At 47.2% G+C, this 25,307-nt stretch overlaps 1 protein-coding gene across 1 annotated transcript; it reads right to left on the minus strand.

Moving 5' to 3' along the window:
• Nucleotides 1–235: 235 nt before the first annotated feature.
• Nucleotides 236–3,383, minus strand: LOC141076428 (uncharacterized). Its single transcript, XM_073563880.1, has one exon. The coding sequence runs from the start codon at nucleotides 1,969–1,971 to the stop codon at nucleotides 448–450; it is 1,524 nt and encodes a 507-aa protein (XP_073419981.1). The 5' UTR covers nucleotides 1,972–3,383; the 3' UTR covers nucleotides 236–447.
• Nucleotides 3,384–25,307: the final 21,924 nt, after the last annotated feature.

A 25,307-nucleotide genomic window follows, 5' to 3' on the forward strand; every position in this document is an offset into this window, starting at 1 on the left:
TCTTGATGAGTCGCCTTTGGTGAGGACGATGAAACCCGCAGAAATGAGAGGCTTGGAGAGTGAGTGTGTAAACCTCACCTCACCCTATATACTGAGATGTGGGGTATATGTTTTTTCTATTAGTCACCTTCTGACTAATCTTCAGGGGGTGAATTATGGGTATAGCTTTATATTTGGAATTAATAAAGTTTAGTTTTATCCTTTTGTCAGCAAACATGAGGAATGACAAGAGACAACCCATTTAAGAACATTTAATTTTGGTTAAAACTATTCCAACATTATGAATATAAAAAAAGGCTTCTCCCCTATGTGACATCTCTGATGTTTATTAACAGTTGATTTCCAAGTAAAATATTTCCTACATTAAGAAAATGAAAATGGCTTCTCCTCTGTGTGACTGCTCTGATGGCGATCAAGAAGCGCTTCCTGGTTAAAAAATTTCCCACATTAACAGGAATTCTCCTGTATGTGGGTTCTCTGGTGCTTAACACAATTTGATTTCCTTGTAAAACATTTCCCACATTCTGAACATGAAAAAGGCTTCTCCCCTGTATGAGTTCTATGGTGTTCATCAAGACTCCCTTTCTGGTTAAAACATTTCCCACATTCTAAACATGAAAAAGGCTTCTCTCCTGTGTGAGTTCTCTGGTGCTTAACACAAGCTGATTTACTGATAAAACATTTCCCACATTCTGAACATGAAACAGGCTTCTCCCCTGTGTGAGTTTTATGGTGTTCATCAAGATTCCTTTTAAGTTTAAAACATTTCCCACATTCTGAACATGAAAAAGGCTTCTCTCCTGTGTGGATTCTATGGTGCTTAGCACAAGCTGATTTACTGATAAAACATTTCCCACATTCTGAACATGAAACAGGCTTCTCTCCTGTGTGGATTCTATGGTGCTTAGCACAGGCTGATTTACTGCTAAAACATTTCCCACATTCTGAACATGAAACAGGCTTCATCCCTGTGTGAGTTCTATGGTGTTCATCAAGATTCCTTTTAAGGTTAAAACATTTCCCACATTCTGAACATGAAAAAGGCTTCTCCCCTGTGTGAGTTCTCTGGTGCTTAACACAAACTGATTTATTGATAAAACATTTCCCACATTCTGAACATGAAAAAGGCTTCTCTCCTGTGTGAGTTCTCTGGTGCATAACACAATCTGATTTAGTGTTAAAACATTTCCCACATTCTAAACATGAAAAAGGCTTCTCTCCTGTGTGAGTTCTCTGGTGCGTAACACATTCTGATTTAGTGTTAAAACATTTCCCACATTCTGAACAGGAAAAAGGCTTCTCCCCTGTGTGAGTTCTTTGGTGGGTAACAAAATGTGATTTATGTGCAAAACATTTCCCACATTCAGAACAGGAAAAAGGCTTCTCCCCTGTGTGAGTTCTTTGGTGGGTAACAAAATGTGATTTATGTGCAAAACATTTCCCACATTCTAAACATGAAAAAGGATTCTCTCCTGTGTGGATTCTCTGGTGCTTAACACAAACTGATTTATTGATAAAACATTTCCCACATTCTGAACATGAAACAGGCTTCTCCCCTGTGTGAGTTCTATGGTGTTCATTAAGATTCCCTTTATGATTAAAACATTTCCCACATTCTGAACATGAAAAAGGCTTCTCCCCTGTGTGAATTCTCTGGTGAGTAACAAAATCTGATTTCCGTGTAAAATATTTACCACATTCTGAACATGAAAATGACTTCTTTGCTTTAGGAGCAGTTTGTTTTTTAATGCCTCTTTTGTGACTTTGATTTTCCTTAGTAGTCAGTAAAGAATCAGAAGATGGGACATGTTTCATAGGTTCAGATGACAGATCTTTGCTGTGAATGGATGATGATGTGTCTGGAGTAACGGCATTCATTTCAGGTGTATCTTGTAGGATATCAAGATCATCAGATTTAAAAATTGAAGATGTCAGCTGTCCCTCTGATCTCCTGGTACAGTCATCTAACATAATAAACAATTTTTTTAAATAAAATATCCTTGAGGTTTATATTTTTCAACACTTCTACTTAAAAAATGGCAAGCTATGTAAAAAACTTTATTTACCAAGACAATGACAGTTCACAGTCTAATTGAAAACCTTGTTGGATGAGCCAGTAGTGTGTGGTGTTCAACTGTTTGTTCATTCTGCCTCCCAAATGTATATATATAATTGCCTTAAATTGTCTGTCATCCACTTCCATCTGGATGTCCCCGAATCCCACAATCCACTGCGCCGCACCGGAAGTACGCCGACCGCTATTTTGGTACACCCAAGTGATGCCGCTCAGATCCAGGACGCAGCTGCGATCCCGAATACCCCTGGGATCCCAGCAGCCGCTTATATCCAGGCTGCCACTGTGATCCCTACCGGCGCTGGGATCCCGACCGCTACTCGGATCCCGGCCACCGCTCGGATCCCGGCCATCACTGCGATCATGAGGCTGTTAAAGGGGTGTAACGAGGGGGTATAAAGAGAGGGGTGTAATAAAGGGGGTATAATGAGAGGGTGTAATGAGGGGGGAGTAATGAGAGGGATGCCACCGCCAGACCCCCGCCAGGACCCACTGTCTGACTACATGCGCCGGATCCCACCGCTGCCTCCCCACCCACCTCCATGCAGTCACAGTCACCAGGAAAGACTGCGACTTGAGGCCTGTGCTGGAGATTGGGTGCGGCCACCCTCTGGAAGCGCCGCACACCATCTCCAGCACAGATCGCAAAACAAAGTCTTTCCTGCCAGTTGTGACTGCATGGAAGTGGGTGGGCCGCCACCCCCAGCACCACAAAGCTGCCCCCATCGTGATGTTACTGCCCTCCCGATGCGATAGCATCGGGCACACATCTAGTATCAAATATAAAGAAACCAATCAATGTTATGTAGGCGAAAATAACACCAATTCTCATCTCACAAAAAACAAGTCCTCACTCAGGTCCATCATCTGTCAATGGAAAAACAGAGGTTCCCGCACTATTAGTGGCTCAAAGGCTGCTGAAAAGCAACAAGGTTTCCATAAACCAATCCAGCAAAATCCGCTCTCACTTCTGAGTCTTGCAGTGTGCGCAAACAACATATAGGCTGCGTGCACACGTTGCAGATTTTGCCGCGGATTTTTCCGCACAAAATCCACAGTTCTTGGGAGAAAACTCAGTTGCGTCTTTGATGCCTTTTTGCTGCGGTTTTTCAGGCGGATTTGTATGCGTTTTTGTAAGCTAAATAAAGATATCTTATTTAACAAAAAAAAAAAGATTTGTGATGTCATTTCTGTCCAACCTCCTCATTTACATTTGTCCAACCCACACTCCATAACACACAGATACATAGATAATAGATAGAAGGATAAATAGATAGAAGGATAAATAAATAGAGAAATAGATAGATAGCTATAGGATAGATAGATAATAGATAGATAGATAGATAGATAGATAGATAGATAGAAGGATAGATAGATAGATAATAGATAGATGGTGGCTTTTGTCCTCAACAGGATAAAATTTAGACTTAGCAGGTACGTTCAGGTGAAAACATTCATCTGTTTCTTCAGTATTTTCTGTGTTGGTTGGAGGGTTGGATTTATTTTCCTTAATAAAGAAATGTCTTTTAAGGTTTAATTTCCTTATGAAAATTTGTAAATCTAAAAATAAATTAAAATCCTTAGGTTTGTTGGAGAGACAGAAGGACAATCCTCTAGATAGGAGGGATTCCTCACTTTCAGAGAGTTTGTAGTCAGAAAGATTACAAATATTAGAAGTTAATTCATTAGCGATGGAGGGGTTAAGGTGGTATTTTTCCTCTTTTTCTCCCTCCCCTAGTTCCTCTGTAGTGCTTTTTATTTTTACGGTTTTGGGTACAAAAAATTGGTTCAGTTGGGAGTTTTTTTATTGCCCGGGGTAAAAGAGGAACCGTCCCGGATGTAGAGGCATCTGAATGATCCAATACAATAGTGTCATTGGTGGGGCTGGTGGAGTGGAGGTATCAGGGTCGTCAGGACCTAATGAGATAGTGGTAAGTGAAGGTACCAACATGCTTGGAGTGGTATCATGAATGGATAACTCAAGAAGTGAAAGAGGGAGAGAACTGGACAGATCCGAATTAGAGTTGGCTCCTTTGGTCCCAGATTTATTATTACCTCTCAGTGTCTTCGGGGCAGCAGTGGTTTTATCTTTAAATTAGATTAATTTGTAATTTAATCTTTTCTAGATGTTTCCTGGCTTCGGATAGTGTTTGAGAATGATTTGGTACAATATTTGTGGTATGTCCTGATGAAGGGGTCACCTGAACCCCCCAAACACGTAGAAGAAACCACGTTAACACCTCTACAATTTCTGGAATTCTTCTTGCGGCAGCGCGGGGATGATCCTTCCTTCCAATCTAAGTGTATAAGCACTGACAGTGTAGCAGGCATAGCCCAATGGGACTTGTAGTACACACAGCCCCGCAGACCGCCCAATGACCCCCGCACAGCCCCGACATATGCCTAATGACCCCCGCACAGCCCGGCAGACCGCCCAATGACCCCCGCACAGCCACGGCGTATGCCTAATGACCCACGCACAGCCCAGCAGACCGCCCGATGACCCCCGCACAGCCCCGGCATATGCCTAATGACCCCCGCACAGCCCGGCATATGCCTAATGACCCCCGCACAGCCCCGGCATATGCCTAATGACCCCCGCACAGCCCAGCAGACCGCCTGATGACCCCCGCACAGCCCGGCAGACCGCCCAATGACCCCCGCACAGCCCCGGCATATGCCTAATGACCCCTGCACAGCCAAGCAGACCGCCCAATGACCCCCGCACAGCCCCGACATATGCCTAATGACCCCCGCACAGCCCGGCATATGCCTAATGACCCCCGCACAGCCCCGCAGACCGCCCAATGACCCCCGCACAGCCCCGGCATATGCCTAATGACCCCCGCACAGCCCGGCAGACCGCCCAATGACCCCCGCACAGCCCCGGCATATGCCTAATGACCCCTGCACAGCCCGGCAGACCGCCCAATGACCCCCGCACAGCCCCGACATATGCCTAATGACCCCCGCACAGCCCGGCAGACCGCGCAATGACCCCCACACAGCCACGGCGTATACCTAATGACCCACGCACAGCCCAGCAGACCGCCCGATGACCCCCGCACAGCCCCGACATATGCCTAATGACCCCCGCACAGCCCCGGCATGTGCCTAATGACCCCCGCACAGCCCCGCAGACCGCCCAATGACCCCCGCACAGCCCCGACATATGCCTAATGACCCCCGCACAGCCCCGGCATATGCCTAATGACCCACGCACAGCCCAGCAGACCGCCCGATGACCCCCGCACAGCCCCGACATATGCCTAATGACCCCCGCACAGCCCTGACATATGCCTAATGACCTTCGCACAGCCCGGCAGACCGCCTGATGACCCCCGCACACACAGGCCCATACACGCACACAGTCACCGCCCACACACATACACAAGCAGACAGTCTCCGCCGACACGCCGCCCCCACTCTTCCCCCCCCTCCCGATCTGCAGCGTTTCATCCACAGCAAAAACGCAGATGTTTTTTAGATCTGCGGTTTTGCTCCGGATATGCCCGACTTAATGCAAGTCAATGGGTGCAGAAACGCTGCAGATCCGCACAAAGAATTGACATGAACCCGCAGCGTTTCCACGCAGATTTTTCTGCAGCATGTGCACAGCGTTTTTCAATTTACATTCACTTTCATGGTACTGTACAACGCAGCTAACCTTATATAAGTCAGTTCAGATATGGTGTACCAAGATGGCGTCTGTGTCTTCAGACAACACCTTGGAAGGAATCCTTGGAATGCAGAAGCTGAGATACTGGATACCATATATGGAAGTGAAGCTGAAATGGACCTATCATAGACTGACACTGGCTACTCAGAAGATGGTGTGACACCCATTTCCCGTCTCTTTGTCTTGAGAATAAACTTCAGTTGTGTGCAAGCCTTTGCTGAGAAAGGAGTAGACATCTAACTCTGTGTTCGGTGTGACTCTTTAAGCGCGCACTCGGCCTATATTGGGTTAGGTACAAGTAATCATATAGATCTCTCTTTAAGGGATCACCCTCACACTAATACCAGGGGGTAGGTGGATCCTCCAGGTTTTAAGTTCTATAGAAAAGGGCTTTCACTGCCCAAAGTCATTTGAACAGTTTTGGGTGGAGGAGAATGTTGTGGTCTAGAGGCAAAATGGTGATCATGGTAATACGGCCGGACTACACCACCGATAAAGCAGCCACAGCCGGTGACTGAGAGGAATCTGTGACTTCTCTGCATTCAGTGGTTACTACTCACCTGGGTAGTCATATGTGGGAATCTTCTCTTTACACCACTCATCATCTCTCACATATGTCTCTGTAGTATTAATATGGGTCAGATCTTCACCCTGAAACAAATATTGTAAAAGTCACCGACAGATGGAGAAGTCCCATCTATGATCAGCTCTAATCCTGCCATCTCCACCGTTCTCATCACACAAGTATAAAACATATAATACTGGTGGATAAAACAAGACTGAGCACAAGACCTTCACAGCCGTCTACACATCATAGGGGAGATCTCCTGACACCTTCTCTCCATCTACCTGATGATCCTGAAGAGCACTGGGATCTTCTTGGTTACAGTCCTGTGGAAGAAGAGGACGGGGACATCTCTCTGGTGTTGTCCTCTTACTGGATAGATCTGGAGGAAACACATACAGGGACTGAATTCATTCTCTACATACAGATAATTATAGGCCGTGTGTATTTAGTCCTGTCTATTACCTGGTGATGTGAGGGGCTGGGGAACCTCCATTATGACGTCCTTGTACAGATCTCTGTGTCCTTCCAAATACTCCCACTCCTCCATGGAGAAATAGACAGCGACATCCTGACACCTTATAGGAACCTGACACATACAATGATACCGTCATCCCCCGATCCCTTCATAGTGTTACTGTATAATGTCCCAGCATTCCCAGCAGTGTCACCTCTCCAGTCAGCAGCTCAATCATCTTGTAGATGAGTTCTAGGATCTTCTGGTCATTGATGTCCTCATGGATCAGGGGGTGAGGTGGAGGCCCCGTGATTGAGTTCAGGGGTCTTCCACATCCCTCAGACACAGGGTCCTTACAGTGATCACTAGAGGTCTTCTTCACCACTGTGTAATCCTGGTTATGGAGAGACACATTAATAAATCTCACTACAGACATTTCCAGAGTCCTCACCTCTCCAGTTCTGTCCATCTGTTATTCCCATAGATAAGAATGATGTAATGTGACGTCATCAGAATCTCTCACCTCTCCAGTGAGACGGAAGAGGATCTCTAGTGTGAGGTGTAACATCCTCTCCGCCATCTTGTCTCTGTCCATATCCATCCTTGATGGGTAAATCAGGAAAATTCTCTTTTGTAGAAGATCTTCACTGAGAGGATCCGATATTGTAGAGACCTGAATGAGAAGAATATGATCCGATGTAACATCATAAGAATCCTGTGTAATAATACAATGACAGCAGCAATCTGCAGAGTCGGGAGATATGACTCTGCCAAACATATATATATACACATACACACATATATACAGAATATATCTATATATATATAATTTCACCATCAAAGAAAGTAAGGACTGAAGCACTCACCGATCCATATTGAAAGTCCGTAGTTTATTTGTAGCAAAAGTTTAAAACTTCATGGCCGGGAGGCTGAAGAAAGGAGTGAGTAAACTCTGATGACGGCCTATCAGCGCTTCCACGGGTCAGCTATATATAACATATATATATATCTATTTATATAATCGTCTAACTCTGTCTGTCTGTAACGGAAATCCCGTGTCGCTGATTGGTCGTGGCCGGCAGGCCGCAACCAATCAGCGACAGGCGCAGTGCGCAGGCGCAGTACGGAATTTGAAGGACACACGCCACCGCTACCGTCGGGAGATCAGCGGCGCTAGGAGTCGGGAGACTCCTCTGGACCGTGGGTACCATAAACCTGTAAAAATAGAATTAAAGCAAAAAATAGTGATATACTCACCCTCCGACGGCCCCCGGAGCTCTCCCGCCTCTAACCACGCAGCCGGCATCTTCCGTTCCCAGTAATGCTTTGCGAGAAAGACCGCTGATGACGTCGCAATCTCGCAAGCATCGCGCTCTCGAGAGTGACGTCATCTCCGGTAATTCGCGCTAAGCATAACTGGGAACGGAAGATGCCGGGAGCGTGGAGAGGAAAGAAAGAGTCCGGGGACCGTCGGAAGGTGAGAATAACCTTTTTTTAATTTTTTTTTATTCTTTTTTACATGCTATCTTTTACTATTGATGCTGCATAGGCATCATCAATAGTAAAAATCCACACTTGCGGACAAAAAAGAATATTACTCCTTCTTATCCAAAATGAAGCGAACCACAATTATATTAAAAACATGTAACTTTATTAAACAAAACAGAGATAATTGTCTGCTGTTTTTTTCCCCTTTTGGGGTAGGTTATCAGGAAACAATGAATATGTAGCCAATTTTAAATGTCTTTATTTTGTTTAATAAAGTTACATGTTGGTAATATAATTGTGGTTCGCTTCATTTTGGATAAGAAGGAGTAATATTCTTTTTTACCCGCAAGTGTGGATTCATGTGTTGAAGTGCCTATTTAAATACTTGCAAAAAATTGTGGTTTCAATCAATAGTAAAAAGTTGATCACAATTGTCAAAAACACTATGCTTCACAAGTGTGACCAACCTGTCAATCACATTCCAAGCGATGCTTCAAATCGTTTGGTATGCGCTTGAATTCCGCGCGTGAAAAACGCATGTTTTCTGCGGCAAAACGCATGCGAATTTGGCCATATTCTAGAATACCCGATGCGTTAGAATTGGGCCACCATCTAGTATATATATATATTCGTCTAATTCTGTCTGTAACGGAAATCCCGCGTCGCTGATTGGTCGCGCCCGGGGACGTCACTGAAGGTGGAGGAAGATGGCGCCGCAGCAGTCCTCCACAGGAACTTCACCAACGATGTGCCCTGCCTTAACTTGAGCAGAGGAGGGCGAAAAAACCCCGTTCGGCAAAGGGCAAGCATAAGGCAGGACGCAGATACTGTTCAGAAGGAAATCTCCACACCGGCCGAACATCGGGTAGCGGTGACGTCACCACAAAGCAAGAAGATGGCGCGTGCAGCAGGCAGAGAGGGAACCTTCACCAGCGGTGTGCCCATGGAAAACAAGGTCAGATGAGGGTCCAGCCCCCCAGGTCTGCAAGGGGCAATCCCAAAGTCGATTCCAGAAGCCTTTCCAAAGCAATTTTCTACACCGCCCGAACATTCATTGCATTATTCTTAAATCTTCATAAATAAACTACACACATATTCTAGAATACCCGATGCGTTAGAATCGGGCCACCATCTAGTATAGTATAATTATATATATATATATATATATATATATATATATATATATACACACACACATTATAGCAGAGTCATATCTCCCGACTCCGGAGATTGCATGCTGTCGTTGTAGGCCCAGACCAGATAGTATGGAGATGAATGAGGGAGACCAAAGTTAAAAAATAGACTTTCCTTCACTTAACAAGAACTTGATGAGAAGTATATACATCAGATGGCAGGCACAACACTTTTGCTGATTTAATAGCAGAATATAGCCGATCATGCACAGCACAAAAGCCGGTGTTTCCCAAGCTGTGTGAAGGTGCGGTAAACACCGGTGTAGCGCTTCTGATTGGCGGTAAAATCATCCCCGCCGGTCACAGAGCCGTGGTTCCCACGTTGTCAGAACACAGCATAACCGCTCAGCTGTGATTGGAGGTAAAAAGTTTACCTCCGGTCACTGGTGTCAGCTCTAATCCTGCCATCTCTACCGTTCTCATCACACAAGTATAAAACATATAATACTGGTGGATAAAACAAGACTGAGCACAAGACCTTCACAGCCGTCTACACATCATAGGGGAGATCTCCTGACACCTTCTCTCCATCTACCTGATGATCCTGAGGAACACTGGGATCTTCTTGGTTACAGTCCTGTGGAAGAAGAGGACGGGGACATCTCTCTGGTGTTGTCCTCTTACTGGATAGATCTGGAGGAAACACATACAGGGACTGAATTCATTCTCTACATATATTATATGCGGTGTGTATTTAGTCCTGTCTATTACCTGGAGATGTGAGGGGCTGGGGAACCTCCATTATGACGTCCTTGTATAGATCTCTGTGTCCTTCTATATACTCCCACTCCTCCATGGAGAAATAGACAGCGACATCATGACACCTTATAGGAACCTGACACACACAATGATACCGTCAATCCCCCCCGATCTCTTCATAGTGTTACTGTATAATGTCGGTCTGTCATTCCAAGGATGTCGTTCTAAGGATAAGATCTGAAATATGCCTGAAAATGACTCCCTTGCTCTAGATGCTTCATTATTATTATTACTATGCTTCACTATTACTATCACTCTGACAATTGATCTGCTTCATCCACAGGTATGTGTTCTGGCTGCAATACCATCATCACCCATCTTTCCTGAACCACAATCACCCCTGTATCTGTCTGCTATCAATGGTATGTATCCCGGCTGCAATACCATCATCACCCCTGTATCTGTCTGCTATCAATGGTATGTATCCCGGCTGCAATACCATCATCATCCATCTTTCCTGAACCCCAATCACCCCTGTATCTGTCTGCTATCACTGGTATGTGTTCAGGCTGCAATACCATCATCACCCAGCTTTCCTGAACCCCAATCACCCCTGTATCTGTCTGCTATCACTGGTATGTGTTCTGGCTGCAATACTATCTCCCTTTGCATTTCCTCTTGTGACTTTAATTAATCGTCTCCTGTGTCTGCATCCAGTCTCCCTGCTGCTCCTCCCTTTCTGATCACACCTGGGCCCTTTCATGTGCTGTTAAGTTAGTATAAATTCAGACTAAGAGGTCTGTCTGACCTCGGTCTGTTATTCCAAGGATGTCTTCTAAGGATAACATCTGAAATGAGCCTGAAGTGACCAGAAGGTATGACTAACTGCTGCATTAAGATGTACTAAATTTCTTTTGCCTTTTATATTACTCTCACCATGCTGACATACGCACTAACAGTTTTGGCTCCACTACTCCTCACTCTCCTTCGCTATCCGCAAACCCCATCACCCGCTAACCAAATAATAATCTCTCCTTCCCTCTTGCCTCCCCACCTGACCTCCTCTGCTGACCTGCTCCTTGACCTCAGAGCTCTCCTAATAAAATACAAAACAAGCCACCCACCCTCCTTCTCCCACATGCTCTCCCTCTCTCTGCTTCTCCTCACTGCTGGCGATATATCTCTCAACCCTGGACCCCCACAGCCCATACCTCCCATTATTACCCCCTTCTATCGTTCCCAAATCAACACAAACACCAGAAATCTTTCCCACCTCAAATCCATGCCCTTGACACCCACCACCCTGCTCCCACTCTTTGGATCACTCTGGAATGCCAGCTCCATCTGCAATAAACTCCATGTGATTCACGACCTCTTTACCTCTCGTAATTTTTCCTTCCTTGGCCTCACCGAAACATGGCTGACACCCTCCGACACTGCCTCCCCTGCTGTGCTAGGTTACGGCGGCCTCCACTTCACCTACACTCCTCGCCCTGGCAACAGACATGACGGGGGAGTGGGCCTTCTCCTTTATTCCAATTGCAGCTTCAACCCAATCCAACCTCTACCCTCCCTTATCCTCCCCTCTTTTGAAGTCCACTCTGTCCGCATCTACTCTCCCTCCAACCTCCAAGTGGCCGTCCTATACCGACCTCCAGGTCCGACCACTGCCTTCATTGACCAATTCTCCACCTGGTTCCTTCACTTTCTCTCTGCTGACATTCCCACCATCATCATGGGTGGCTTCAACATCCCCATTGACAACCACCATTCAGCAGCCTCCAAACTCCTGTCCCTTACATCATCCTTTGGACTTACTCTGTGGTCCTCCTCAGCCACCCACACAGACGGACATACATTAGACCTGGTTTTCACCCGCCTCTGCTGTCTTTCTAACTTCACCACCTCCCCTCTATCTGACCACCATCTACGCACTTTCTCATCCCTGTCCTCCTCACCTGTCACCCATGTCCAGCAGCATGCGCAACCCCGCAGAAACCTCACACATCTAGACACTCACAAACTCTCTTACTCTATTCTACCACTGTCCTCCATATCTTCACTCCACGACACTGACACTGCCACTAGTTTCTACAATGCCACTCTTGCATCAGCCATCGACCCGGTCGCCCCTGTCATGCATAACAGAGTGCGACGAATCAATAGACAACCCTGGCACAATAACACCACTAAAAAGCTTCGGCAAGCATTCAGAATTGCAGAACGGCGCTGGAAGAAAACGCATTCGCAAGACGACTTCACTGCACTAAAACAAGCAACACTTGCATTCAAATCTGCCCTCACCTCTGCTAAACAGGCCTACTTTACATCCCTTGTATCTTCCTTATCCCACAACCCCAAACAGTTGTTCAGTACTTTTAACTCCCTCCTCCACCCACCACTGCCCCCTCCAACCTCCCTCATCTCTGCCGAGGACTTTGCGCACACTTCAAAAACAAGATGGCCCAAACATGGCATGTCTTTATTGCTCAACCACCACAACCCCTTTACACACCAGACCAAAGCCCAAACCCCATAACCTCCCTATATAACATCACTGAAGGGGAGCTTGCTCATCTCTCCAAATCACACCTCACCACTTGTGCACTTGATCCTATGCCATCTCACCTCCTCCACAACCTCGCCACCACTCTTATTCCATCCCTAAACCACCTCTTCAACCTATCATTTACTTCTGGTACCTTCCCTTCTGCTTTCAAACATGCCACAATCACGCCTATCCTTAAAAAGCCGACCCTCGACCCAATAGCCACATCTAGCTATCGCCCAATATCGCTGCTCCCATTCGCTTCTAAACTCCTGGAGCAGCATGTCCACGCTCACCTTTCCTCCCACCTCTCATCTAACTTGCTCTTTGACAATCTACAATCTGGCTTCCGCCCCCATCATTCCACTGAGACAGCCCTGACCAGAATTACCAATTACCTACTTACAGCCAAATCTATGGGACAACACTCTATACTCCTCCTTCTAGACCTGTCCTCTGCTTTCAACACAGTTGACCACTGCCTCCTACTACACATCCTCTCCTCCTTCGGCATCAAAGATCTCGCCCTATCCTGGATTTCCTCATACCTTTCCAACCGCACATTCAGCGTCTCCCACTCCCACACTACCTCCTCATCCCACCCTCTCTCTGTTGGAGTCCCCCAAGGCTCTGTTCTAGGACCCCTACTCTTCCCAATCTATACACTTGGCCTGGGGCAACATGGAGTCCCATGGATTCCAGTACCACCTTTATGCCGATGATACTCAGATCTACCTCTCTGGCCCAGACGTCACCTCTCTGCTCTCCAGAATCCCAGAGTGTCTATCAGCCATATCCTCTTTCTTCTCCTCTCGCTTCCTCAAACTCAATGTGGACAAATCTGAACTCATCATCTTTCCCCCATCTCACAGATCTTCCTTACCCGACATTTCTATAACAATTGACATCACGCTTTCCCCCCTACCCGAGGTCCACTGCCTGGGAGTAACCATTGACTCTGCCCTGTCCTTCAAACCGCACATCCAAGCTCTCTCCACCTTCTGCCGCCTCCAGCTCAAAAATATTTCCAGAATCTGTCCCTTCCTCAACTCTCAATCTACTAAACTACTTGTGCATGCCCTCATCATCTCCCACCTCGACTATTGCAACATCCTTTTCTGTGGCTTCCCTGCTAACACCCTTGCATCTCTCCAGTCCATCCTTAACTCTGCCGCCTGACTAATTCATCTCTCTCCTCGCTACTCCTCTGCTTCTCCCCTCTGCAAATCTCTTCACTGGCTCCCATTCCCTCAGCGTATCCAATTCAATTTACTAATACTGACCTACAAGGCCATCTATAACCTGTCTCCCCCATATGTCTCTGAACTAATCTCCTGATAGCTTCCCTCACGTAATCTCTGGTCCTCCCAAGACCTCCTTCTCTCCTCCACACTTATTCGCTCCTCACCCAACCGCCTCCAAGACTTCTCCCGAAGTGCCCCTATTCGCTGGAATTCTTTGCCCCAACACGTCCGGCTATCAACCACACTCGGATCCTTCAGACGGAACCTGAAAACCCACCTCTTCAAAAAAGCCTACAGCCTGCAATGACTCCACTACCTCTTAACCACTACCGCAGATATCACCTCAACCAACACCGGAACTGCTGCAACCCCCCAACCTACTGTCTCCTTCCCCACCATCCTGTAGCATGTAAGCCCGAAAGGGCAGGGTCCTCTCTCCCCTCTGTATCAGTCTGTCATTGTTAGTTTGTTTACTGTCGGTGATATCTGTAATTCTATGTAACCCCTTCTCATGTACAGCACCATGGAACCAATGGTGCTTTATAAATAAATAGTAATAATGTCCCAGCATTCCCAGCAATGTCACCTCTCCAGTTAGCAGCTAAATCATCTTGTAGATGAGTTCTAGGATCTTCTGGTCATTGATGTCCTCATGGATCAGGGGGTGAGGTGGAGGCCCCGTGATTTGGCTCAGGGGTCTTCCCCATCCCTCAGACACAGGGTCCTGACAGCGATCACTAGAGGTCTTCTTCACCACTGTGTAATCCTGGTAATGGAGAGACACATTAATAACTCTCACTACAGACATTTCCAGAGTCCTCACCTCTCCAGTTCTGTCCATCTGTTATTCCCATAGATAAGAATGATGTAATGTGACATCATCAGAATCTCTCACCTCTCCAGTGAGACGGAGGAGGATCTCTAGGGTGAGGTGTAATATCATCTCCGCCATCTTGTCTCAGTCCATATACATCCTTGATGGGCAAACCAGGAAAATTCTCTTTTGTAGAAGATCTTCACTGAGAGGATCCGATATTGTAGAGACCTGAATGAGAAGAAGATGATCCGATGTAACATCATAAGAATCCTGTGTAATAATACAATTACTGGAGATAATAAGGGAAACATATGAGGAGATTTATTATCTTACAGGGTTTAGTTTTCTCCCCTGACATCTACTAATAAAACCTATATATTTAGGCCACAGACAACAAGCAGTTTCCTCCTCGGAGTCGGCAGCTGAACACGTTCCTCATAGACTCATCTTCCATAATGCTAATTCTCGTCTCATTACAGACACTGAAATCGGTATTAGCAATACTGCAGGAGAGATTCATTACACGCGACATGAGAAATAACTACTTCATGGTGAGGACGACATCTTCATCTTCTACTGCGGCTCTAGAGACAGATTTGACCAGAGTCGGTCACTGCCTCCATCCCCACCGGCCGTCTATATGAAGGTTTCCCGTCTTCCCCGCACTGGAATCTTCTATCCCGTTAGATCTCAGCTCTGAGTCACACACAGAAGTTTGAGGCTTTTAGAAAAGATTTTTTGTTTCCACAATCAACGCGGACAGAAATGATCTGATCTCAAAGTCTCCATGTACAGTGATTTATGGGGTTTATTTCTGGCCTTAGGCTTTCCTATGTTACAAGAAAAACTCCAGAAAAAGCCGAAATTTAAATGTTTCTAAGGAAAATTGGCTCCAACAATTCTTGTAAGAAGAAAAAAATATGTAAAAAGCAAAACACATTTTATAGTTTTTAACATGTTAAACATTTATTAAAAAGAAATTAATTCTTTTGGGCCCCAGAACATAGATGTACACCGCAGGGATGGCACAGATGAGGCTGCAACAAAAACCCTGAAAAGCAAACATGACAACTAAGAAGGTGTGACAGAGTTTGGCTGAATGCCCCCCGCCTCCAAGTACTCGATAGTATGGGGCGGCCTAGTTACTGCGATACTTACATGCCTAATAACGGGGTCTGGGCTGCAATGTATGAAGGTCTATTAGGTCGGGCCAGAGGCAGCGTCCAATAAGTTACCTTATAACGCCCCCATACACATTAGACTAAAGTTCCATGAAAGCACTGACTTCGGGGGGTTTCGCCGACCATACAATGTATTTGGGGGCCTCCAGACAGATGATGTCAGGACAGAGAAGGATCTGGCATCCTGAATTTCAGAGGATAATCCGTTTGTTCTTCCTGTAGATAATCCTCCTCTAGAGGAGTCTGGAGGCGACTCTCTCATACAGACCACAGGAAAGCTGGAATATTTGTGTGTATGGGGGAGTCGGGAGAGATCGCCGTCTGCCAAATGACCGTTCAGCCAACTATGATCTCATGTGTATGGGGCCGTTAGTGTTACACTGACAGGCAGTGATGATACACGGCACTACAGTAGTACAGGGCATCACCGGAGCCATCAGAGGCTTGTATGTTGTATGATCGCACTGATCAGAGGGGTTTAAAAAAGGTTTGAAGTTGAAAAAAAAATCACAGTTTCATCAACAAGAAATATCCATCACTATATGGAAAGCAGAGTCACTGCACAATGTTAGTTACGTCTCGTCCATAACTACTTTATTATACTCAATTATCCTGTACACAGTGGAGTAGATAGAAATCACAGATCACACAGCAATAGCTGGAATTGGACCCTCCAATGCAAAGAAAAAAAAATCTATCTATCTATATACACTGTTCAAAAAAATAAAGGGAACACTTAAATAACAGAATATAACTCCAAGTAAATCAAACTTCTGTGAAATCAAACTGTCCACTTAGGAAGCAACACTGATTGACAATCAATTTCACATGCTGTTGTGTAAATGGAATAGACAACAGATGGAAATTATTGGCAATTATCAAGACACCCTCAATAAAGGAGTGGTTCTGCAGGTGGGGACCACAGACCACATCTCAGTACCAATGCTTCTGGATGATGTTTTAGTCACTTTTGAATGTTGGTTGTGCTTTCACACTCGTGGTAGCATGAGACAGACTCTACAACCCACACAAGTGGCTCAGGTAGTGCAGCTCAATCAGGATGGCACATCAATGCGAGCTGTGGCAAGAAGGTTTGCTGTGTCTGTCAGCGTAGTGTCCAGAGGCTGGAGGCGCTACCAGGAATAGGCCAGTACACCAGGAGATGTGGAGGGGGCCGTAGGAGGGCACCAACCCAGCAGCAGGACCGCTACCTCCACCTTTATGCAAGGAGGAACAGGAGGAGCACTGCCAGAGCCCTGCAAAATGATCTTCAGCAGGCCACAAATGTGCATGTGTCTGTACAAACGGTTAGAAACTGACTCCATGAGGATGGTCTGAGGGCCCGATGCCCACAGATGGGGGTTGTGCTCACAGCCCAACACCGTACAGGACGCTTGGCATTTGCCACAGAACACCAGGGTTGGCAAATTCACCACTGGCGCCCTGTGCTCTTCACAGATGAAAGCAGGTTCACACTGAGCACATGTGACAGACATGACAGAGTCTGGAGACGCCGTGGAGAGCGATCTGCTGTCTGCAACATCCTTCAGCATGACCGGTTTGGCAGTGGTCAGTAATGGTGCGGGGTGGCATTTCTTTGGAGGGTCACACGATGTTGGGCTGCGAGCACAACCCCCATGGAGACACAATTGTGCCTTTACCTGGAGATAAATTCCCAGTGGGGGCAATTTCCAAAATGCAATAACTTAAGTGGGGAATTCAGCTCTTTTCACACTTAAGGGATCTGTATATGGAGTCTACAAACTACAGTGGGGGAATAAGGATTTGTTACGCTGCCAATTTTGGGGCTAAAGTCACATTTTTGTGAGGAAAAAAGTAAAATTGTCATTTTTTCCTTCCACATTGCTTAAATTTCTGTCACACTGTCCGAATTCAGATATTGTCCTAGTCAGAAAGGAGAATACAGGGAGCGAAAGGGTTAATAGGACTCACAGGAGGAACCGGCCCAGAAAGCAGAAGACCAGGAGTGTCTGCCACATATATGACTGCTCTGTGCACAGGACCTGTGATGAGGTCACAGGAGGGGAGGAGTCAGGGGTCACATGATCAGGGGCCTCAGTGTGTGCAGGACTCAGTGTGCTGGAGCGCTCCCGATAATCAGCTGCGTGTGTCGCACTGTGTGATAGTCACAGCACCTGCATGGAGGGCGACACATGCAGCTGATTATCGGGAGCGCTCCAGGGATCCGGGGTCCCGATGCAGCTATTCGGTAAGCGATATTAGCCAATAACAACTTCTCCGACGATATTCGCTCATCTCTAGTAATAACAGCTCAAAGAAATTAACCGAAATTTTCATTAAGATTAATAGCAAGACCCTATTAAATATTGAGCACCAGCGGGATGAAGCATTGACAGCGGCATGTAAAAGTGTGGGCGCCCCTGGTCAAAATGACCGTTATTGTGAGTAGTAAGATGAAGATGAAATGATCTCTAAAAGGCCGAACCTCTAAGATGACACATGGCCTTTGTATTTTAGGCAAAAATAATAATAAAACACATATATATATATATATATATATATATATATATATATATAGACAATTTCATAATTGCAAAAAGTAAAAGGGGCGATGCAAAACTTTGGGCACATTTAGAGATTTGTGTACTGAGATAATTTTGATCAAGATTTCACACCTTAATTCGCTTGTTAGAGTTATGGTGAGATCACATGGAGACCAGGAGCTACAGTCTGAGGAAAGGGCTAAAAAGCCTTCACTAGACCCCTGTACAGCTGTATAATGAGGCCCAGGCTTTATAGTGAAGGGTCAGGTGTGAGGGCCTGTTCCCAGGAGCTACAGTCTGAGGAAAGGGCTAAAAAGCCTTCACTAGACCCCTGTACAGCTGTATAATGAGGCACAGGCTTTATAATGACGGGACAGGAGTGAGGGTCTGTTCCCAGGAGCTACAGTCTGAGGAAAGGGCTAAAAAGCCTTCACTAGACCCCTGTACATCTGTATAATGAGGCCCAGGCTTTATAGTGAAGGGACAGGAGTGAGGGCCTGTTCCCAGGAGCTACAGACTGAGGAAAGGGCTAAAAAGCCTTCACTAGACCCCTGTACAGCTGTATAATGAGGTCCAGGCTTTATAGTGAAGGGACAGGAGTGGGGGCCTGTTCCCAGGAGCTACAGTCTGAGGAAAGGGCTAAAAAGCCTTCACTAGACCCCTGTACAGCTGTATAATGAGGCACAGGCTTTATAGTGACGGGACAGGAGTGAGGGTCTGTTCCCAGGAGCTACAGTCTGAGGAAAGGGCTAAAAAGCCTTCACTAGACCCCTGTACAGCTGTATAATGAGGCCCAGGCTTTATAGTGAAGGGATAGGAGTGAGGCCTGTTCCCAGGAGCTACAGACTGAGGAAAGGGCTAAAAAGCCTTCACTAGACCCCTGTACAGCTATATAATGAGGTCCAGGCTTTAAAGTGAAGGGACAGGAGTGGGGGCCTGTTCCCAGGAGCTACAGTCTGAGGAAAGGGCTAAAAAGCCTTCACTAGACCCCTGTACAGCTGTATAATGAGGTCCAGGCTTTATAGTGAAGGGACAGGAGTGGGGGCCTGTTCCCAGGAGCTACAGTCTGAGGAAAGGGCTAAAAAGCCTTCACTAGACCCCTGTACAGCTGTATAATGAGGCCCAGGCTTTATAGTGAAGGGACAGGAGTGAGGGCCTGTTCCCAGGAGCTACACACTGAGGAAAGGGCTAAAAAGCCTTCACTAGACCCCTGTACAGCTGTATAATGAGGCCCAGGCTTTATAGTGAAGGGACAGGAGGGCCTGTTCCCAGGAGCTACAGTCTGAGGAAAGGACTAAAAAGCCTTCATTAGACCCCTGTACAGCTGTATAATGAGGCCCAGGCTTTATAGTGAAGGGACAGGAGTGAGAGCCTGATCCCAGGAGCTACAGTCTGAGGAAAGGGCTAAAATGCCTTCACTAGACCCCTGTACAGCTGTATAATGAGGCCCAGGCTTTATAGTGAAGGGACAGGAGTGAGGGCCTGATCTCAGGAGCTACAGTCTGAGGAAAGGGCTAAAAAGCCTTCACTAGACCCCTGTACAGCTGTATAATGAGGCCCAGGCTTTATAGTGAAGGGACAGGAGTGAGGGCCTGTTCCCAGGAGCTACAGTCTGAGGAAAGGGCTAAAAAGCCTTCACTAGACGCCTGTACAGCTGTATAATGAGGCCCAGGCTTTATAGTAAAGGGACAGGAGTGAGGGCCTGTTTCCAGGAGCTACAGTCTGAGGAAAGGACTAAAAAGCCTTCACTAGACCCCTGTACAGTTGTATAATGAGGCCCAGGCTTTATAGTGAAGGGACAAGAGTGAGGGCCTGTTCCCAGGAGTTACACACTGAGGAAAGGGCTAAAAAGCCTTCACTAGACCCCTGTACAGCTATATAATGAGGCCCATGCTTTATAGTGAAGGGACAGGAGAGAGGGCCTGTTCCCAGGAGCTACAGTCTGAGGAAAGGACTAAAAAGCCTTCATTAGACCCCTGTACAGCTGTATAATGAGGCCCAGGCTTTATAGTGAAGGGACAGGAGTGAGGGCCTGTTCCCAGGAGCTACAGTCTGAGGAAGGGCTAAAAAGCCTTCACTAGACCCCTGTACAGCTGTATAATGAGGCCTAGGCTTTATAGTGAAGGGACAAGAGTCAGGGCCTGTTCCCAGCAGCTACACACTGAGGAAAGGGCTAAAAAGCCTTCACTAGACCCCTGTACAGGTGTATAATGAGGCCCAGGCTTTATAGTGAAGGGACAGGAGTGAGGGCCTGTTCCCAGGAGCTACAGTCTGAGGAAAGGACTAAAAACCCTTCATTAGACCCCTGTACAGCTGTATAATGAGGCCCAGGCTTTATAGTGAAGGGACAGGAGTGAGAGCCTGATCCCAGGAGCTACAGTCTGAGGAAAGGGCTAAAATGCCTTCACTAGACCCCTGTACAGCTGTATAATGAGGCCCAGGCTTTATAGTGAAGGGACAGGAGTGAGGGCCTGATCTCAGGAGCTACAGTCTGAGGAAAGGGCTAAAAAGCCTTCACTAGACCCCTGTACAGCTGTATAATGAGGCCCAGGCTTTATAGTGAAGGGACAGGAGTGAGGGCCTGTTCCCAGGAGCTACAGTCTGAGGAAAGGGCTAAAAAGCCTTCACTAGACCCCTGTATAGCCGTATAATGAGGCACAGGCTTTATAGTGAAGGGACTGGAGTGAGGGCCTGTTCCCAGGAGCTACAGTCTGAGGAAAGGGCTAAAAAGCCTTCACTAGACCCCTGTACAGCTGTATAATGAGGCCTAGGCTTTATAGTGAAGGGACAAGAGTGAGGGCCTGTTCCCAGGAGCTACACACTGAGGAAAGGGCTAAAAAGCCTTCACTAGACCCCTGTACAGCTGTATAATGAGGCCCAGGCTTTATAGTGAAGGGACAGGAGTGAGGGCCTGTTCCCAGGAGCTACAGTCTGAGGAAAGGGCTAAAAAGCCTTCACTAGACTCCTGTACAGCTGTATAATGAGGCCCAGGCTTTATAGTGAAGGGACAGGAGTGTGGGCCTGATCCCAGGAGCTACAGACTGAAGAAAGGGCTAAAAAGCCTTCACTAGACCCCTGTACAGCTGTATAATGAGGCCCAGGCTTTATAGTGAAGGGACAGGAGTGTGGGCCTGATCCCAGGAGCTACAGTCTGAGGAAAGGGCTAAAAAGCCTTCACTAAAACCCTGTACAGCAGTATAATGAGGCCCAGGCTTTATAGTGAAGGGACAGGAGTGAGGGCCTGTTCCCAGGAGCTACAGTCTGAGGAAAGGACTAAAAAGCCTTCACTAGACCCCTGTACAGCTGTATAATGAGGCCCAGGCTTTATAGTGAAGGGACAGGAGTGAGAGCCTGATCCCAGGAACTACAGTCTGAGGAAAGGGCTAAAAAGCCTTCACTAGACCCCTGTACAGCAGTATAATGAGGCACAGGCTTTATAGTGACGGGACAGGAGTGAGGGTCTGTTCCCAGGAGCTACAGTCTGAGGAAAGGGCTAAAAAGCCTTCACTAGACCCCTGTACAGCTGTATAATGAGGCTCAGGCTTTATAGTGAAGGGACAGGAGTGAGGGCCTGTTCCCAGGAGCTACAGACTGAGGAAAGGGCTAAAAAGCCTTCACTAGAAACCTGTACAGCTGTATAATGAGGTCCAGGCTTTATAGTGAAGGGACAGGAGTGGGGGCCTGTTCCCAGGAGCTACAGTCTGAGGAAGGGGCTAAAAAGCCTTCACTAGACCCCTGTACAGCTGTATAATGAGGTCCAGGCTTTATAGTGAAGGGACAGGAGTGGGGGCCTGTTCCCAGGAGCTACAGTCTGAGGAAAGGGCTAAAAAGCCTTCACTAGACCCCTGTACAGCTGTATAATGAGGCCCAGGCTTTATAGTGAAGGGACAAGAGTGAGGGCCTGTTCCCAGGAGCTACAGTCTGAGGAAAGGGCTAAAAAGCCTTCACTAGACCCCTGTACAGCCGTATAATGAGGCCCAGGCTTTATAGTGAAGGGACAGGAGTGAGGGCCTGTTCCCAGGAGCTACAGTCTGAGGAAGGGGCTAAAAAGCCTTCACTAGACCCCTGTACAGCTGTATAATGAGGCCTAGGCTTTATAGTGAAGGGACAAGAGTGAGGGCCTGTTCCCAGGAGCTACACACTGAGGAAAGGGCTAAAAAGCCTTCACTAGACCCCTGTACAGCTGTATAATGAGGCCCAGGCTTTATAGTGAAGGGACAGGAGTGAGGGCCTGTTCCCAGGAGCTACAGTCTGAGGAAAGGGCTAAAAAGCCTTCACTAGACTCCTGTACAGCTGTATAATGAGGCCCAGGCTTTATAGTGAAGGGACAGGAGTGTGGGCCTGATCCCAGGAGCTACAGACTGAAGAAAGGGCTAAAAAGCCTTCACTAGACCCCTGTACAGCTGTATAATGAGGCCCAGGCTTTATAGTGAAGGGACAGGAGTGTGGGCCTGATCCCAGGAGCTACAGTCTGAGGAAAGGGCTAAAAAGCCTTCACTAAAACCCTGTACAGCAGTATAATGAGGCCCAGGCTTTATAGTAAAGGGACAGGAGTGAGGGCCTGTTTCCAGGAGCTACAGTCTGAGGAAAGGACTAAAAAGCCTTCACTAGACCCCTGTACAGCTGTATAATGAGGCCAAGGCTTTATAGTGAAGGGACAGGAGTGAGGGCCTGTTCCCAGGAGCTACAGTCTGAGGAAAGGCCTAAAAAGCCTTCACTAGACCCCTGTACAGCTGTATAATGAGGCCTAGGCTTTATAGTGAAGGGACAAGAGTGAGGGCCTGTTCCCAGGAGCTACACACTGAGGAAAGGGCTAAAAAGCCTTCACTAGACCCCTGTACAGCTGTATAATGAGGCCCAGGCTTTATAGTGAAGGGACAGGAGTGTGGGCCTGATCCCAGGAGCTACAGTCCAAGGAAAGGGCTAAAAAGCCTTCACTAAACCCCTGTACAGCAGTATAATGAGGTCCAGGCTTTATAGTGAAGGGACAGGAGTGAGGGCCTGTTCCCAGGAGCTACAGTCTGAGGAAAGGACTAAAAAGCCTTCACTAGACCCCTGTACAGCTGTATAATGAGGCCCAGGCTTTATAGTGAAGGGACAGGAGTGAGAGCCTGATCCCAGGAACTACAGTCTGAGGAAAGGGCTAAAAAGCCTTCACTAGACCCCTGTACAGCTGTATAATGAGGCACAGGCTTTATAGTGACGGGACAGGAGTGAGGGTCTGTTCCCAGGAGCTACAGTCTGAGGAAAGGGCTAAAAAGCCTTCACTAGACCCCTGTACAGCTGTATAATGAGGCCCAGGCTTTATAGTGAAGGGACAGGAGTGAGGTCCTGTTCCCAGGAGCTACAGACTGAGGAAAGGGCTAAAAAGCCTTCACTAGAAACCTGTACAGCTGTATAATGAGGTCCAGGCTTTATAGTGAAGGGACAGGAGTGGGGGCCTGTTCCCAGGAGCTACAGTCTGAGGAAAGGGCTAAAAAGCCTTCACTAGACCCCTGTACAGCTGTATAATGAGGCCCAGGCTTTATAGTGAAGGGACAAGAGTGAGGGCCTGTTCCCAGGAGCTACAGTCTGAGGAAAGGGCTAAAAAGCCTTCACTAGACCCCTGTACAGCCGTATAATGAGGCCCAGGCTTTATAGTGAAGGGACAGGAGTGAGGGCCTGTTCCCAGGAGCTACAGTCTGAGGAAGGGGCTAAAAAGCCTTCACTAGACCCCTGTACAGCTGTATAATGAGGCCTAGGCTTTATAGTGAAGGGACAAGAGTGAGGGCCTGTTCCCAGGAGCTACACATTGAGGAAAGGGCTAAAAAGCCTTCACTAGACCCCTGTACAGCTGTATAATGAGGCCCAGGCTTTATAGTGAAGGGACAGGAGTGAGGGCCTGTTCCCAGGAGCTACAGTCTGAGGAAGGGGCTAAAAAGCCTTCACTAGACCCCTGTACAGCTGTATAATGAGGCCTAGGCTTTATAGTGAAGGGACAAGAGTGAGGGCCTGTTCCCAGGAGCTACACATTGAGGAAAGGGCTAAAAAGCCTTCACTAGACCCCTGTACAGCTGTATAATGAGGCCCAGGCTTTATAGTGAAGGGACAGGAGTGAGGGCCTGTTCCCAGGAGCTACAGTCTGAGGAAAGGGCTAAAAAGCCTTCACTAGACCCCTGTACAGCTGTATAATGAGGCCCAGGCTTTATAGTGAGGGGACAGGAGTGAGGGCCTGATCCCAGGAGCTACAGACTGAGGAAAGGGCTAAAAAGCCTTCACTAGACCCCTGTACAGCTGTATAATGATGCCCAGGCTTTATAGTGAGGGGACAGGAGTGAGGGCCTGTTCCCAGGAGCTACAGTATGAGGAAAGGGCTAAAAAGCCTTCACTAGACCCCTGTACAGCTGTATAATGAGGCTCAGGCTTTATAGTGAAGGGACAGGAGGGAGAAAAGTGGGGAAAGGAGAAAGAAGAGCTGGACTGCCGATCACTAACCTGCAGAGCCGCACTCCACATATATGGCTGCTCTGTGCACAGGACCTGTGATGAGGTCACAGGAGGGGAGGAGTCAGGGGTCACATGATCTCCGGAGTGCAGACCTCCATGGAGCCTTCTCCTCAGTCAGTGACATTCCCGCCATTATTCGCCCCTCACTACTGGCACAATTACCCCGCGCCGCCTTCTCTACACAGTGTTATGTGTGGAATGTGACGTGTGATTTCTCTGGAGGGAAATAGACCCCACACAGGAGGGAATTCTCACCAGTTACCGGCCGTCTACTATATGGCGGCATATGATTGTGCTATCGACTCCACACCAGGAGCTAAAATGCCCAAATCTCTAATGTAACCGCTATAA

The sequence above is a fragment of the Dendrobates tinctorius genome, unplaced genomic scaffold (assembly GCF_039654945.1).
Source record: "Dendrobates tinctorius isolate UK_male_01 unplaced genomic scaffold, ASM3965494v1 ptg000404l, whole genome shotgun sequence".
NCBI lineage: Eukaryota > Metazoa > Chordata > Amphibia > Anura > Dendrobatidae > Dendrobates > Dendrobates tinctorius.